General features: G+C 32.7%; 1 protein-coding gene across 3 annotated transcripts; it reads right to left on the bottom strand.

Moving 5' to 3' along the window:
• Nucleotides 1-642: 642 nt before the first annotated feature.
• Nucleotides 643-16990, bottom strand: Dbct (Dihydrolipoamide branched chain transacylase E2). 3 transcript variants are annotated; one of them, XM_088228375.1, is made up of 9 exons: nucleotides 16770-16990; nucleotides 13489-13664; nucleotides 9864-10081; nucleotides 8297-8391; nucleotides 7886-8128; nucleotides 4649-4915; nucleotides 3245-3373; nucleotides 1005-1076; nucleotides 643-878 (listed from the first exon to the last, which is right to left on the bottom strand). In XM_088228375.1, exons 4-9 carry the CDS (start codon nucleotides 8306-8308, stop codon nucleotides 714-716), a joined length of 888 nt encoding a protein of 295 aa, XP_088084501.1. In that variant the 5' UTR covers nucleotides 8309-8391; nucleotides 9864-10081; nucleotides 13489-13664; nucleotides 16770-16990; the 3' UTR covers nucleotides 643-713. The 3 variants fall into 3 exon arrangements, with proteins under 3 accessions (XP_088084501.1, XP_088084500.1, XP_088084502.1); XM_088228374.1 differs by having other exon boundaries at nucleotides 16774-16990; XM_088228376.1 differs by lacking the exon at nucleotides 16770-16990 and adding an exon at nucleotides 14773-15457 and having other exon boundaries at nucleotides 13489-14398.
• Nucleotides 16991-19251: the final 2261 nt, after the last annotated feature.

Raw genomic sequence — 19251 nt, 5'->3', positions numbered from 1 at the left:
TAATTAGGTTTTTTGTTAAAAGGATTCTGATTCTTATTCTTTCTCTTCTCAGCTCGTTGTCTAATATACAAGAAATATTATTTCCAGAAACAGACTTAACCGGTTGTAGGGTAGCGGATGCAATTGTAGCTGCTACCTTGTATGAAACCTTGCAACTATCCCTAATCTGCAAAGGTTTATCGAAATTGATTGGGTTTTGATTTGCCTTTGATTTTTACCAGATAAATGTCAGCAAGTTGACGGTTGGAGATTTCCCAAACTCGTATCGTACTATCATCGCCACGATGACGCGCATGAATGACGTCACGAATTCCCTCTTGTGACATCTCACATTAGGACATCTCCTTATTGGTGATGTGGCTTCACTACTTTTGGTTGATTTGGAATAATTATGACGTAGTTCAAAGTAGCATATTTTTATTAAAATCAATTTGATTAGTTTATTCATTCATTTTAGAGAAACTTCGCGGTAAAATTAAATGCTTTAATTTTTACCGTGTGTAAAAAATCATTTTTTATATCCAATTTGCCGTAGCATTCAACCTACTCATTGGAGATTTTTTAATAACACCTTAAAATATCAGTGATTTATTATTTTAATAGAGTATAGTTCGCAAATTGAGTATATTAATAATAAAACAATTTTCTTTATTTGGTACGGATTTGGAAAAATCTTTATTGCCTCGATTCGTGTACAGTTTTGTTTTTCAGCTTCATAATTCAAGCAAAAGATGACTGGGGTTTTCCAAATAGAACTTCCATTTATTGGAGAAGTTAGCCATTGTGACGCCATCTATAATTCGGTGGTCTGCAGACCAACTGACACAGATTATGTGAGATTTTATAACGTTCCAATTTTGATCAAATCTTGGCAGGACCTGTGGAGGAAGAATGGTGTTTAGTAAAATAAGAACAATATTTATGCTTTTATATTAACATCAATTTATACGGATTGGTTATTTATAATCAACAATTTATTTTTGGATAATGTATTAAATTTTTACCTGAATTTTTCCAAGTGCTCCAATGGATACTTGCGGAGCCAATATGACCGGTTTTGTATATGTACCACCAATCTAAAAAAATAATCGATTGGTCACTTAAATCAGATAATATGGTTAAAGAACCAATTATTATTTTTAAATGCTCGTAGACAGGCCCGATTTCATTCCTTAGGATGTTATTAAGATCTAAAACATTTTTGAGAAGGGAAAAATGGAAGTTTATGCATTTACAGGGCTTATAACCTATCGTTGGCAGGTTTAAAGTGCTACTTTAAACTCTGTGTAACATTCTATCATTCTACCTATATTTAAACATCGACATTTCCTTATTTCTTTCATCTTTTTGCTTTGTTGATGTGGCTGAAATTCATTTGGCTTAATTATTTTACCTACTAAGCAACGCCTGAATACTTTTGAAAATAAACGTACATCTTATACCAATTTGTTTAATAAATAATGATTTGGAAACGTACACATGTTTGTATACAGGCTGGATTTCATTCCCAAGGGAGTTATTAAGATCTAAAGGTTTTAGCTCTTTAACTTCACAACTTGAGGAAATGTGGATGTTTAAACATAAGCAGATTGTTTTATGCTACACACCGTGCAAAGTGGCCATTTAAACCAGCCAATGACAGGTCACATGCCCTGTAAATGCCTAGACTTCCATATTCCCTTCTATAGTGGGAAGGGTGTGCGGCATCCATCTTAAAGCCTCTTATAATTTCACAGAAATAATTATTGAGAATAATATTCCGGCGCCCTTCAACATACCCGTCAGAACCGTTGTTCCAATACACGAAGGTGCTGGATATGAGACAACTGTACCTAAAAGAAGCACTTACACACTTCTGGTCGTACAATAAGGAGAGATCGCAGCAAAGTGTCCGTACGCGGTTTTTCTAGAGCACGAATTATGTCATACCAAAAACCCGTACGACTTTTGCCCAGAGGCATTCCTATTTTTTTTTTTTTTGTGTACAATTTTACATTGTTTTTAATTTTTTTTTATACAGAATAATGTTCCCTCACTGGGGTGTCCCGTGCCTAGGGAAACATTTTACAAAATGTGAAACATGCCTAAGATTAGTTATTTAACAAAGTTAACATAATAATAACAATAAAAAAAACGTAATTCATCCAATTTCGCTAATTATCATTAACATAATAAACAATAAAAAAGTAAAATAATCGTAAAAAACCTATTTATCGTACGGAGAGTGATCAAAAATCATCCTTCTTAGGATGGATTGCCTTAATATAAAAAGACTGATCAATATTTTGGAAGAGAGTATTAAGCTCTCAAGGACAAAAACTTTTTTCAAGATAGGAGTTAAGGACTGGATTTTTATTAGTGGGAGGGATTTGAGTGGGAAACTCCTTGATGATTTTTAGAATGTTTGAGTTTATCGTTTACCATATTTATGTGCCATATACTCGTACTTGTATATGTTTAAAAATATATATATTTGTGTTTCTGATCCCATATTTGTGGTGATATACTCATTTGTTTGTGCCAACAAATTGCTCGTCCCAACTCAACACAGAACTTTTAGTCCCATGGAGTTGGGACTTATATAGCCAAATAATGTTCAACAATACTATTTGTATTTAAATAAATAAATAAATATAATGTTCTTTACATCTGTTCTAATAAATTCAGGTAGTAAAGACTCATTTAGTAGGACTTATTTTTATTTAATATTAATCCAGCATTCTCAATTTATTTTATGAATTATATTTTTAAATGATTTTTAAAACGACAGTATTTTAAGGGTTAAAACAAAACTTCAAAAGCTTATCGTTTCAAAGTTTGAAGTATCTTTATTTCATTATTATTTTCATAGAACGCCGGCGCGCGGTGGTGGTGGGGGAATTAAAATTATACCATTCGCATTAGTACTATTGCGTCGTTACTTTTACAAAACTATTTCCACTATTTTCCCTATGTGGCTGTGTGCAGGTCACTTACGAAATCGAAAATGAACATTATTTAATGATTCAGTTGAGAATCGAACCTGAAGCCACATACAAGATATAACAACGCGCTGAGTACTACACGATCAAAGTTACATAACATTGTAAAGCTCCGATGATAAATTAAACACGGTTAATTTTTAAAGTAACCTTTTGACTAAATATATTTTTTAATTAGTTTACCTACACCTATAAGGGTTGCCGAGATACTTCAGAAGAATATCGGTTTTTCATATTACTTAGGAGTGTCATGGTTAGCTTACGATGCCAATGTTGGAGAGAGAAAAGGTGCCTCCAGTCAAGTCATCTGGTTTGAGGGTTTTGCTGATTCCATCTTGTTGGAGCCTGTTCAGCTCTGCTGCGATCTGGAGGATGGACTTCTGCTGGACATTCTATAATAATTTTGGAAATATTTTTAGAAATTTAAAAAATGTGTAGCAAATTGTATAGTGCTAAATAACATATTTCAACAAATATGGATAATGTTTTAGAGAAGGAAATATGGAAGTCTAGGCATTTATGAGGCTTAAGACTAAAATTAGGTAGACAAAGCAGAATCAAACATAGGAAGTAATGGAAGTATTATATCATCGTCATTCCCTTTCCACACCTAATGGTGCATAGGGCACTGCATTGGTACACCAATCGAGCGTATCTTGATATTTTTTGTTACATGAAGATAAGCTGATCAGCCATACGCTTCAGGTACCAGTCTAGGGACTATGAAATATTCTAGTGCTAAAAAACCCTCTTAAATAATAATTCATATCAACCATGTCAGGAATCGAACCCGAGACCTCTTGAATGGTAAAAAAATGCGCTGACCATGAAGCCAACAGTTTTATATTTAATGTCGTAAATAAGAATGTTAAGACCCCTCTTTAATTTTTCATTTCAGATTCCTCCAAACGAAATACGATTTCAAGAAATCAATACATACATAGGTGGCCGGTAGCCAGATTTGATTAATTGTATTTTCCTTATAATGAAAAATTTACTTTCCTCTGAAGGATCTCGAGTTCACTACTGATAAAGTAAACACTTACATTAGAGTGAGCCGATGATGTATGAAGTTTTTTATTTTTTTAGACATCAAAGTAAAGGGGTCTAAAAAGTTGCATTTTGGATCACATTAAACGTAAACATTATTAAAAAATATATTCCATACTACTTTTGGCCCTAAGTTTATAACTGTCTGAATATTTTGTTAATTATCTAAATTGATAAAATTATTTTTTGTTAGTAAAGATATAACTTAATCACATTACAAATCCAAACACGTTTTAAAGCTACCGGAATGGAAAAAGTTTACACTCCGCAGAACTGATTCCGTTGAGCGCCTGGCTAATATTGACGAAAACAAGTCATTAAAACAATGCTAACTATTTATTACAAGACAAAGTACAACTCACGCCCCTAAATGCTTATTGAATAATGTTTGATGCGTAATAAAAAAAAAATTGGACTTCAAGCTTTAGTTGAGGGTCAAAAGTAGTGTCAAATATTTTTTTAATATTTTTTGCATTCCGAGTAATCTAAAAGGCAACTTTTAAGAGCCCTTTCATTTCAAAATTCGAAAAAACAAATATCGGCCCCCCATTGATGACGCAAGTGTACGTTTCGCAGGCATATTTTGAGTGTTATAAAAGCGGAGACACTTAAATTACCTTAATATTGGGCACGATCAGCCCATTAGGGGTATCCATGGCAACCCCTATGTTGTGGGTCGCCTTGTACGTAATATTCTCGCAATTTTCATCAACACTGCTGTTTAATATCGGGAACTTCTCGAGGGACAGCGAGGCCGCCTTTATGAAGAAGGGCATAAAGGTCAGCTTCACCCCCGCATCCGCTGCCGATTTCTTTGTCTTTTCTCTGATAGCAACCAATTCGGACACATCGATTTCGTCACTGTACACGAAGTGGGGAATTTTCTGGAAATCCACAAAATGGACGTTATGACGTTTATTAAACCTAGTGTAATAATTGTAAATACTACTTTGTTGTTTTAATGCTACCAAAAAAATAAATTTTAACTCACTTGTATGTCTTGTGGATTTCTCGTGAATTAAAATTTCATAGTTTTCAAACTAATATTTAAGATGATTCTGAACGAAAATATGAAACTAATTATCATTTTTTATTTAAAAATGCCATTTTTGCGTAAATTTTCAATGAAAATTTTACAAAACTTGGATTGCGGAAACTTTTCACTATATTAATTGTAACAAATACCACGACAATGTAATTTCGGTCATTTTCACAAAATGGTGTATAAAACAAAAAAAATATTCATCTTGTTTTATGGTATTTGGTAATTATATTGTTATGGTATTTGTTACAATCAATATAGTGTAAAGTTTCCGTAAACCAAGTTTTGTAAAATTTCCGTTGAAAATAAAGGTAAAAATGACATTTTTCATTAAAAAAATAATAAAAGCACCATCTATGAATAATTAGTTTCATATTTTCGTTTAAAATTACCTTAATAAAGTAAGTTTATTAAAGGGATCGCTAATTTACGTATGATATTAGTAGCTTGTTAGTATATGGTATATATATTTAATAAATTATTGGGATTCATGGGCATCAACTTTAAATGATATTAATTTAAATAGTACATATTTTAAAATACTCAACTTTAGAAAAAATGCACTAAATGCTTATTTAATATAACAGAAGAGAGTTCCGTGATATTTAAACTTAAAAAATATATTTAGGTATTTACAAAACAATATTAAAGTATACGAGAAAGCGGTAAATTCTCAAAACAGTAGCGAAAGAGAATGAATGATAGCAGTAATAGGAAAATATGGAACAATGATAACGAATGATATTATGGATGAAGGAGAAATAATTTGGGGAGGTATATGAAACACATTTGTAGTATAATGCAGTATTGAAGAAATGAGAAGTGCTGTCAAATATGTGATGAATGGAAAAGTGCAATGTTTTGATAATGTTGCGATAGATTTTATAAAGGCGGGTGGTACAATACATTTTGTATGACTTTTTAAGTGATGTTTTCCTAAATATATTCCCCCAGATAGGAGAGAGGCTATTGTTAGGCCTCTATATAAGGGAAAAGGCTAGACGGTAGAGTGCGGAAAGTACATCAGCCTTCTGAGCACATTAGGCAAAATGTATGGTAGAATACTGATTGAAAGAGTAAGAGAAGTGAAGTGAAGTGTGGGAAATACAGAGTGGCTTCTTGATTGAAAGAGGATGTATAAATAAAATATTTGCATAACGAAACATAATAGTAAAGTTTCTGACAAAAGAACTAAATATTTTAAACGCATTTGATGATCTGTAAATGCGTTTCCACGCATTTGATGATCTGGTGTTGGCGGCGAATGCTGCGGATTCTATAGACGGCCAGACGTGCAAATGCATCTATACTCCAGGAACTGGACATAGAAGAAATACTAACATCTATGTGCGAGAAAAGAATCCTGCAGTTTTTTGGGCATATTTCCAGGAGAAACTCTGATAGTTTGGAGAAAACCATTCTCCTGGGAAGTATCGAAGGGACAAGGTCGCGTGGACGTCAACCGACAAAATGGATTGGCACAGTCACTGAATTATCAGAATAATCACTGACGAATGCCTATAAAAGAGCACAAGACCGTTCCAGATGGAGGGAGACTGTCCACAGACGAGCCAAATTTGGAGTCAGTCGTAATCACCATCCTCAGATATGAGGCACGGATCGAAGAGAGAAAAAGCGTTTGATGTAGTTGACAGAGAGAGATTATGGAAGATTTTATAAGAGTATGGTGTGAACGGCAATCTGATACAGCCGATAAGGTCAATTATGTAGTATAAGAGTAAATCAGCACCTAAATGTCAAATGGATCATTTACATTGTGGTTCGATATTCCTGATCCTTCATTTATGTCAAACAGAATTGTCCGATGTCTCCGTGACTGTTTAATTGACTGGCTTAGGTTGGCTGAAAGATATTGTTTTTAGAAACAAGTCCGCTAAACCACTTATTCTTTGTACTTGAAGTTTTAAATAAATAAATAATGTATACGTCAATGGCTAAATGAAATGACTGGATTAAAAGAATGGGAGCTAAATGGGTGATTTAATTATTGTCAGTTGCCTTTTGTATGCCGATGACGCCGTGTTTTTAACTAGCAACGATCTGCAGCTCTTGATTACAAAGATCTACCATGGATACAAAAAAAATGTGTCTTTTTGAAGATATGTATGTATGACTTAAATGAGAGATCATTGTGAAAGTATATTTTGAAACAGACAGAAGAATTTTTGAATCTGTGACGTTTGTTTACTGGGGATGGTAATACACAGAAAGATGTTGAAAGGAGGGTGAGTTCACAATGAGTACTGGTACCGACCTAAATATATTGAATTACATTGGGAAAACAAGAATAAAAGTAGGCTGAATGTTGTCAAAATGCGATATCTGAGGCAAATGTGTGGTAAAACTATCTACGATACATGCACACATATTAAGGCATGAGCAGTATCCAAGGTTGAGACAATTATTATCGATAAAATCAAGAAAATGAAAAGAAAAGGGTGCCGCGATGTGACGAAGATCATGAAAGACATATCATGACCAAATCTAACAAATACTTGAAGATGGACATTTCAAAGGTCGGTATAATCGACGTATGTGCATGAGATGTATGAAAATAGAGGAAGGCAGGATTGTCTGCAAATACAGAGTGGTGTAGCGCTCTTTCCTCTTTACCTACCCTCGCGGCGAGATACTCTCGCTCAAAACTGTTTTATTCATAAAAAGGTACCAAGGTGTTTGTCTCTGTTGTAGGTATGTGATGATAATACACGTGAATATTAACGTAATCAATTAATCATACGCGAGTTTTTATGCACGACCGTTTCTTGAAATAATATAATTTTATTCTCACCAAAGAGGCTGTCATCGTTTTTACCATAGCTTTTGTAAAACCAGTAATGGGCACAACTTTGTCTTGTGCTAATGGATATGTTTGTATAAAAGTTTGGACTGATTGTGATATTGGTCTCTTCGCCGCTTCTTTCATTTTATCCACATTGTTGGAGTCTTCTGAAGAAATATTTAAGTGCTTTAGAATATCTTCTTTTAATACTCTTCCACCCCTTCCAGATGATATGACGTCAGATAAGTCTAACTGAAAATAAAAGCCGTAATGTTTGCATGTACTATTATGTATATTCTAGAAGCTTGTTAATGGAAATCTTCAAAAATATATACAACACGCTGTTAAATAAACACTACGCATTATAATGCATTTGTAAATTCAATAAGTTATTGCTTAATAAATGTATAAAACACTTACATTATTCTGCATAGCAATTCTCCTAACTGCAGGAGTTGCTAACTTTTTTTCTGCATTGACCGATGTGATTTTTTGATCATATTTATGAGTACTACCTGAAAATAATAATTATAAAAAAATACATTTATTTACTTAGGTGCATTGTTGATTTATTAAATTCACTGTTCTGGTACTTTTTAACGGGCTCTTGTTTAAAAAAAATTGTGGACACTTTATCATATATTATGTTCAAACTCATAGGTAAATCAATATGTATCTTTTTTTGGTGATCCATGGTGAAAATGTGTTAATTTACTAGTAATTAGTGAAAATGAAGGACCACTTATTAAACCCAAAAGACAAGAACCTCCTGAAAACTGAACTGCCAAGGATGTGATAGAGTGTAAATTTGACAAACAGGTCGCACCGAAAAGAAATCCATTCATGACCATAAATTAGCGTGTAAGCTAGGGCACCCTGAAAAATCTGTAGTGGCGGAATACTTGACACTTTTTAGAAACGAGACATATTTTCACCTTCCAACCAAAGATTTAGCGTAAACCTAGAAATTACAGTTTACCAATAATAAAAGAGGCAATTGAAATACACAAACACCCAAATAACGTAAAGAAAGACGACGCCGACTGGATGAAATTGAACTATGTTTTCCGGCACTCCACATTACAAAAATTATATGGAATGTATCTACTGCCAACTGCAACATGGTACAAATTACTAGTACATAAACATTTAAAAAAAAAAATGAAACACGCAGATTACCCTCCTGCGGCTCCTGCGATGATAGCCGAAACGTCGGAAAGTATCCAACTTGCACGGGATCATCCAAAAAAGATACATATTGATAACAGAGATCGTGAAAACCTACGCACCTAGTCATAAGTATATTGTTTACGTCAAAATATATCTAACTTTGCTTTTTATTTATTTATTGCCTTATAGAAATTTTCCAGTAACTTAACAATGATTGATTTCAAAAAAAATAATACATACTGATAATATTTGATTGATTCCAAACTTTCAAAATTTTCCTTCTTTCAAAAAACATGCACTATCCTGGATTCAAACTAAAAATATGAACTCTTTGTTTCTAGAATATATTTTGTTGCCCTTTAATAATAAAGAATATTTTGTTGTTTTTTTCAAATATTTTTTATTTCCTTTTTTAATTACTATAAAAAAAATACCAAATAATCTTTAACAGAATATTTTATTTTTTCTCTCTTATGTTACACAAAAATATTATAACTCTCCACTATATATTATAGGAGTAAAAATTCATTAACATTTTCTTGTATACCCACGAACAGGCCATGCCTTTGGGATTTTTTTTTCTTTTCTATTTTTACTATTAATATGTGTTTCATTGCTGTGTAATTATGCCTTATTTTTTGAATATTCTGTTCTATCACTTATGTTTATGGTAAAAAAAGAAAAAAAATATATACTCTTGTGAGGTTTTTCTGTGTTATTATGCTGTGTATTAATACTCCTTTTTGCAGAATTTAAAAGGCCGAGAAAACATAATTACATAAATTATGAAGTGTTTAATATATTTTTAGAACAATACCTTGAATTCTTGCTTCAGGAGTTGAGGTTGTTTTACTTTCTTCATCCTTAATATCAACGTCTATTAAGGGCTGACCAACTTGCGCTATGTCCTCCACTTTATGGTATATTTTAGTCACTTTGCCATCGAAACGACTGGTGATAGTGACCGACGCCTTATCACTTTGAACTTCGCAGATATTTTGGAATTGTTCTATAACATCACCTTCTTTGATAAACCTGTAAACGTAAAAAGTTAGAATTTATTTTAACGTTTTGCAAAAATGAATTGAAAACTAGAACGGAATGCTAGTTTTTCAAACTAGAATCTTAGAATCGGCATGTGGTCCTGTGGATGTGTCACGGACTCATGGATCAAGGGTTCGAGGTTAGCATCCGGCTCTACCACAACTTGATTCCCATTTTTTTAATAGTGAGTTATTTTCAACTCCTGTAAAATGTCCAGCTAAATAAAATATTTGGGTAAATCATAAGAATCCAAAATTAAAAGAAAAAAAGAATAGAAAGAAAAGTTTAGTTTTATAAAAACACCCTTTTTTCATATGTGGAGATAAAAATGTATTAACAAGTAGGTACTATTGTACCTGCTTTGTTTGTAAGTGCTTTGTTTTTGCATTATATTATTTTTTTGCAAAAAGTAATGTTTTGTTGATTTTGAATGACCCAGGGTTTATCCACTGAGGTAAAATTAAATAGAGATGATGCTTCATCAAATTATTGATTCAAACTTCAGAGTTATAATTTTCTAGAGCACACCTTAAGCTCCATTGCATAGGACAAAAACGTTCAATTTTTTTTTGTCAAAACTAATCATAAATAGCTATCGACGTGCGTTAAAACATGCTAAGCATTTGAGCGATCACAATGAACAATAATGAACATGCTTAAGTTATCGTAGTCATAAGTCAGCGCGTGTCTAATCTCTAAGTCAACGCTCGTGTCGGTTTGTTTTTTGTTTTCCTCGTAAATAAATACAGTTAATAACAAATTAGGTTTTTAATTTAACTACAAACGTGTACCAAATGGACGGTTTCAGTTAGCGCTCGTAACGAGGAACTTCAGCTTTACGGGAAATTAAATACAAAAAATGTTTTCTTACGCCCGGTGAAAATTCGAGCACTGAATTGTACTGTAAAGTTCATTGAAAATGTAATGGTAATATAGCGGAAAAACGCGTTTTGTGGGCCCAGTTGAAAGACATAACTGAGCACTTTGAAATATTAAAGATTAATTTATTTCGTCTTTCCCGTTCAGATACGTTTATTATGTCCGCCTGAAGAGTACAAAAATCATCCAAAGCTGTAACCCTCGAAAATAGCTTCAAGTCATCCGCAAATAATAAAAAACGCAAATTGACTACAACACTTTAAATTAATAAAAATAGAGAACAACAATGGGCCCACGTTGGATTCTTGAGGGACACCTGGGTAAGAACTTAAAATTTTTTATGCAAAAAAGCTATGTTAAACGTTTTTTCAGTTTTGGAGGTGGCTAGTCATTTAATTTAGCATTCTGAAAGACTCTTTGAATTTAATGATAAATAAAATAAAATACAAAGAGGCCCCTTTAAAAAATCTACACATCCTTTTAAAAAGAACGTCGGTTAAAAATCTGCAGTAAGAGAATAGATATTATTTAATTTGTCAATGATCGTAGCTACGTCTTTTTCATTGTTAAGCCTCTCTTGAGGCACCTGTTCAAGCCAGTTTCCCCACCACATCTTCAAGATGCTCAATATGGGAGCCTGCTGTGTCCGATCTCAGACTTTGGTGTTGGTTATACAATCAAATCACCATATACCTAATATTCTTCTCCAGCACTATCTCTCCAAACTCAGAAGGTTTGTGTTTTAAGATTTGGGGAGGGGCCAGGATTCGCACCCATATGAAGTACTGTGCATTATATGAGAGTTGAAAAGTCGGCATTTAGCACTGACAACGTTCTAGACTGCACGCATCGTGTTAAAAGTTGCTGCATTTGTTCATTCCGTTGTCTTTAATTATGTGGCCCACTAGGTATTCGAACCTGTCATTTTTTTTAGATTCTTTTCTCTACTGTTAAAAAAAGGGTGATGCTTATCAGAACAGGACTTGTTTCTTATAATCTGGGTGTTTTTGGTGTTTAATGCTGATAGACAAGAAGAATTTTCCTGCTGTCGATTAACAATTTCTTAAAAATCACCCATAGGTTTTCCGAGAATAACCAACCAGTGGCGATCCGTGCTTTATTTTATAGGTAATCTATTAAAAATATTCATTAATTTGTACTACATATAAGTACTTACATAACATGTAAGTAATGTAATTATAAATGACTATTTTTTTGTGGTTCTGTAAAAATCAACTCAAACAACAATTATTATTAACCACGCGATAAACGTGGCTTTATTCTACACTATTTTTATACAATACTTGTTCAAAAGTTTATTAACAAATACCACAATGACATTCCGCAGATATTTCTATTATGATCTGTCATTGACAGTACTGTCAAGACTTGAGCACTGGCCGATTTCTTTTAAAATGAATAATGCCTAAAACGGCCACTGCGAACGCCACCTGTCCTATGTGATACATAATATGTCAACGGTAGCCCATCAAAGAAAAATAGTACTTCGGACATAACGTTCGAAATACTAGTTTCCAAATAGAGAATCTTCTAATAATATTTGTAATCTGCAAGTTTGTTTTAGTACTAAAAAAGCCGACTTGAGTTAAAGACGAAAAATACAGTGTACTTTTTTGTATGGAAGAATAAGCTGAGGTAATCGGCTAGTTTCATCGTTCAGTAAGAATGGGCTGGGCGCACTTCATAGAATTTTTTTTGTAGAAATATTTAAACGGTGATTTATAATAAATAACCATTACTTTATTTATTTTCCCATAAACATGGTTACTATAAATTATTATTATTAAAAGTAAAATATAATGGTAAGCTGTGCATAATCGCTTACTTTGACGATTCGCCCCTGCAACCAACAGCGTCCTCCAATTCACACATTTTTATGGAAGAATTCACTTCTTTACCTCAGTCGGGTGGTATTGATTTACATGAAGTGTAATCTATCAGTATAATAAATAAGAATGGAGGGAGGACGCATCCTTGCCTCTCTCCAGTGAAGACCCCGAACCAATAATTCTAATAAGAGCTGCCGATTCTCATACGACAATAATTTATATCTACATGGAGAGCCTTACAGCAATGATCTTGGAAAGGATTCCGTGCGCATCGAGAATATTCCAGAAGGATAGTTTACTATCAAACGTCTTCTCGTAGTCAATGAATCAACTCGTAAGGGGTGAATTGATTTCATTGCTTTGTTATCCATCTTATATTATGGATATGGTCCGCTCACGACTTGAATCACGCCTGAATAAAACCAGTTTAGTTGACTAGTAATTTCATCGATACTCAGAGAATAGTCGAAGATGCAGTAGGCTTATTCTGTCACAGTTTCGTTTCGTAAGTTCGTTCGTTGTCATATATCCATCTCGCTCTAACGCAATCAAAATCGTATTTTGCTCTCGTTTCATCTCATACGATTCGAATGAATTTACGAAACAAATTAGTTACAAAATAAGGCCACTGGTCGCTCTGTGAACGTGTTTAAATAAAAATAAACTTACCATTCTTTAACGCTTACTTCCTTGATCCCTTCTCCTATATCAGAAAGGATATACGGAATAATTTTGCTCAATGAAGCTGATGTGTGCAATGAATTATTTAGATGAAAGTTAAAAACAGGTAATTCTCTATTTTGATTAAATAATAGTTTTCCGTAGGATAAACATTTTCGTCTTTTCTGAAAAAAAAATTGAAATATTATTGTTTATTTTAAAGGTATTCTGCGCGTTCTATAGATTTAAAAATATGTTTGTGCTATGGCATAATTTCATAAGTCCTTAGATAGGGAAGCATGGGTAACAGTGGATCACGGGTCACAGGTTACCGTGGATCATTTGCAATCACTTTTGCACGCACACACAAAAATGCACGTTATTTATTTTATTAACATAAACGGCAAATCTGCCTTTTACAAAAATTTATAATACCAACATATTTGGCTAAGTATTAAAAAAAAAAACTTAAATTTCCTTTTACCCGAGATTTATAAAAAAATTCAACCTAAAAATTATACAAGATGACACATGTTATGTTGACACTTTTTCGAACCCCCTTCTGCCGAACTAGTTACCTTCAGGACATCAGAGCTGGAGGACATGCGGCGATGCTTCGGTCAATACGTTAGAAAAAAATATTTTTTTAGGTGTATTTAAAAAATAATTTGTTTTTATATGGATGGGAAAGTCGCAAGGTTTGATTTTTCCGTTTTTTGGTCAATGTCAAAATATATATACTGTTAGTACATTATTTCAATTCGTTAGGAGAGGAACTAGCTAGTTTCCAGTTTCGTTTATTATCGAAAGCGGGTCTAAGAAAAGAGGGAAGAGTTTTAAGACGGAAAGGGAAATCCGTTTTTGCAACTTTACCCTAAATAGACTAGAAATATAAAATGCAGTTTTTTATTTTTAAGGCCTGGTTTATATATTTTTTTTTTTAGTATCATTAATACACTAAATTTATTTGTCAATTTTTAAAATGTGTAAATGGGGGCTAAATTTCTAGCTGTCTATGCGCTCTGTAGCTGCAAGACGTCCTGTAATCTAGCTCCTATCTGTTATATTTTTTTATTGATCTTAATTGAAAACGAGGAACTAGAATCCCAGCCGTCCATGCGCTCTGTAGCTGCAAGACGACTGGGATATTTATTAATTGTACAGTGACCTTGAGGTGATTTTCACAAAAATGGCGCTATATAAATTATCCAACTATATATATATATATATATATATAAATATATATATATATATAAATATATATATATATATAAATATATATATATATAGAACAATCAAATAATTGAGAAACTGAACAAGCCGAAACCACTGCTTTAAAGATTGTTAATGTTTGTTTCGATTTTAATAGAGAGACCAGAATTTAACTATAAACTTCAGAGTTACGGGGTTTTAAAAAAAGTAAACTAATGTACCCCATGCCCCTACTTACACAAATGCGTTCCAGTTTGCATAAGAAAAAAAAAAACAAAAGTCATTAAAGGTGAATTTTCATACATTCATACACTTTTTATAAATGCATATATCTGTATGTACCCATATATAAAAAGGCGGGGATATTGCCTTGGCGCAATTTCACACTACCTACCTATACTGCTCAAAAGGAAAAAAAAATGAAGTAAAAAAAAACAAAAATCTACAGTATATCCACTGTTAGAAGATGAGGGATTGAAAGTTGGAAGCAGAGAAGGAAAGAAACGAAAACGTCGAATATTCAAAAAGTGAAAATTTAACTTTGATTTAAATGTGAAGAATTAAGAGGCGACTCTGACATGAGAGGGAAGATTTTCCAGAACCGAGCAGCTACCACAGCGAAAGAGGAAATAAAATAAGAGCGGCGAGTGGTATTGCAAGTGTTCTCTCGCCACTAAGACGATAATATGGCCTATGTTGTGAGAACGGTTGAAAGAACACTCTCAGATAAACAGGCGAAGTGGAATTATTTTCAATTTTAATAAGAAGTGATTTTGGTTACGGTACTCGGTGATGAAGTCAAATTTGTAAAGATTTTAAATAAATGTTTAAGCGGCTTTGAATGGCGAGTACGCGATAACTAAACTTTGCATAAACATGAAAGTAATACTTAATACCCAGCATTCACACATGTACATATGCGTAACGGATACTCAGTTTAACCTCTTGTCTTGACCTCTATATACATACGTAAAAGTTATTATGTGCGGAGTATATACATATGTAGAATCTAATTATTCGTGTTTACATAAATATAAACTATCTACGAGTAATCAGCATCATTTTTGTTAATAGTCCAGGAAACTATCCACGAACAAGCGCCGCTTTTTGTTTCAAGAATTTAATATTATTTTTAAATAACAAGTATAACTACTGTAAAAATTATAAGTTAAGCAGACAAAACTTTATATGTACTGTATTTTTATTCATATAATAAAAATGCAGTTCCACCAAGTCTAACTAAATTTACATGTTATTTTTTTTAATTAAAAGGAGGCTTGTAAAAATAAAATTGGTTCCGATGGCGACGGAAGGGTAATTTAAAATACATTATTTTCCTTACCTAAATAGAAATAATTAATTAAAAAATAAATAAATGTTGGTTTCGAAAGAAGGCATGTGTTGTAAATACAATAAAATATGTCGAGCAAAACGATATTTAATAGTAAGTATTTTTAGATTTTTTCTTGGCAAGAAGCGTAACCGATGTATTTTTATATATATTTCAGCAGAGACGGAAAGGGAATATGAAAGTCTGGGCGTTTATAAGGTTTATGAACGGTCGTCGGTTATTTTAAGTTACCGCTTAACACTTGCGTAACCTTCACCATTTTTCTGCTTGAACATCCATATTTCTTAAATTGCATGACAAGAAGTTGTCTATCGATAACACTTTGTTGTAAAATATAAAAGTACGTAATTTATTTTTAAGCCTCTCTCAAAGGTCATTGCGGTAGCAATAATAATTTGGAATAATGCCGTTTATTATTTATTCTGAATTAATATTACCACGCAAAAGCAGGATAAGATAAAAAAAACAGAGTATTTTGATTTATGTTTTATCGGGTGTAAAAATCGTACATGTACCTAATACCATGCAGCAAATTATTGGGCCAGTAATAATTATGAAAATAACTAACCAGCATGATCCACTCAGAATTCTAATAGGTAATGAATTACATAAGATATAAGATAAATTTATTCAAACTTTGTTATCGTAGTATGTTTTTTTTCCGATCTTGCATAAGCTATACTTTAGTATAATATGTTACGAAGTATTGAAATTTGAACGATAATACCTACTAATATTCGTGCCGTGAGACTTGAGTTGGCCATTGTAAAACAGTTTGAGGTTGAAATTCTCCTAACGAAAATAGACATTTTAGCTGACTATCTCACTTATCTGCAATCCACAGCTCACTGATTGATAAAAACTACAAACACATTTTTCGATCCTCAGTTCGGCCCGAAACGAGTTGTTTTTGACACGTTCATAGCAGAGGCGAGTACTGATAACACTGTGGACTGTAGGTACTAGGCACTAGGTACCCGCACCGGGTAACTCATATCGGAGACTACTGTTGTTTGGTTTATATGATAAACGAATGTTCATGAGCCAGAATAACTTTACTGTTTTATTTGAGGCAGATTTCCGTTCAGTTCCGTTCAGTGCTGAAATACGGCGTTTATTGGCAAAAAAAATAAATACTTGCAATTCAAATGATGTCTGTCAAATATGACAAGAACAGATAAATAATAATTTTTATCTCTAAGGAACCATCAAAGTAGACATAAAATAACAGCGAATATCGAGTTTTGAAAAAACTCCGAGGTATGTCCGAAGGGGTGGGGAACAACGATTCATAGCTCGTTCAAGACAATAAGGGAGGACTGTCACGACCCTCAGCAGTGAGGACGACGTAGATAAGATGACGTGGGTTTTTTTTCTTTTCAATTATTACATACGTACATTTTTTTAAAATTTTATTTTACGATGTTATTATTTACAAATATAAACAGAAATAAAAAATGGGATTCGAACATGATATGGCAAAAATTTATATAATTTATTTAGACCCGATAATTTGTTGCTGTTATTAAAAACAACGTTTTTTTAAATTTTGGTATATAGCAGCAAAACATCGATATTGTTTTTTTTTTTTAAATATATATATATTTTTTTTAAATGTTTATTTTTGTTTTGTTTTTTATTTATTTATTTTTTTTAGCGATGAAATATTTGCATTTTTATGATGAACCCAAATATTTCATTTTGAGGGCCATTTTCAACGCGTTGTGAATAACTCATTATTAGAAAATGGGAATCATGTTGAAGTAGAGCGGGATTCGAACCACGCACCTTTGATCCGTGAGTCCGAGACTCTAGCCACTGGATCACAACCCGATTTATTCAATTCATTACCAAAACTGTAGAGTAGTTACTGTTTTTCCTTATTTGTTATTGGTATCCTAGCTGATTTGAACAGCATATACAAACCTAAAGCTTTTTGCTAAACCATGCAATAAATTGCAAGTGGATAATCATAGTATACTGTAGCCAGATGATGGATGAAAGCAGGAAAAGGAGAACTTTTTTCGGTTTCGAATTTGTATTTATTAAACAAACGAAAACAATGGTACATGAAATAAGTAATGAATTATTGAATATAGGTATCTACAATATGTGGTAACGTAATATTACAATCACAGCGAATATCTATATACAACCACCCCCATTAGGGGCGGTTTACACAATGTAAAGGGGGCTAGACATCGAATAAGAACACGTATAAAATAACAATCATAATATAACACGTATCACAGCAAACAACTTGCAAACATCACTCAGAGTAGTTCGTTAAAACAATCTTTATATTTTTGATAAAGTAAATAGCGAATATGTAGTTCTGCGGTTGAATGTACATACGGTTACCCAGAAATATTCGATTTTGCAACACAGGTATTCATCCAATTCTATACTTTTATATTACCAATTATTATTATTTCACACACAAGGTGCCGATAGCTGTAAAAATACAAAATACTTTAGACCGTTGGTTGTTGCAGTCTGTACAACTTTACTATACATAAACGAGTAAGGCGTTTAGGGCATGAATGCGACATCGATAATATATAACGTGAGTATAATAAATATACACTTCGTCGGTGGGCAAATTGCGTTTACAAAAGTCAAACTGTTGTCTCTTCTACAAAAGTTGGATAATGACAAACCTAACGTTACTAAACATATGAACAATTATTAGAATAAGCTGTAAGTATAGACATTTAGATTGCTACTAATTGGAATATCGTTGATTAAAGAGGCCATTATTATGCTACACACAAAACATTGAATATCATCTAGTTATACTCTGCCCAGATATGTTTGATAAAATAATTCGCGTGATTTGAATACCATTATATTCACATTGGCATATTATAATTTATTATAACCACTTGTCTCTGTTCGTCCGGGCTTAGTAGTTATATTTAAAAAAATAATTTAAATCGTTAAATACAAAAAATAATAAACTTCAGAGGACATATTGCTAAAAGCAATATCTTCCAGCCAACCAAAAAACAGACTTGTCAAAAGAAGAGTTGGTCAAAAATTGTTCTCAAAAACAAAATATGTATCAACAGATACATACATTAAAAAACGAATTCATTAAAAATAATAGCTGTTTTTTAATGGGGTATTAACCTAAATAAAAGTACATTTTGTTATACCTACATATTAAAGGATGCAGAATGTGGAATCAGGTTAATAGTTTGGAAGGA

Source organism: Micrasema longulum, unplaced genomic scaffold (genome assembly GCF_059751315.1).
Source record: "Micrasema longulum isolate JH-2025_06_02 unplaced genomic scaffold, ASM5975131v1 h1tg000580l, whole genome shotgun sequence".
In the NCBI taxonomy this organism is placed as follows: Eukaryota; Metazoa; Arthropoda; class Insecta; order Trichoptera; family Brachycentridae; genus Micrasema; species Micrasema longulum.
This window is presented reverse-complemented; position numbering and strand designations above follow the sequence as displayed.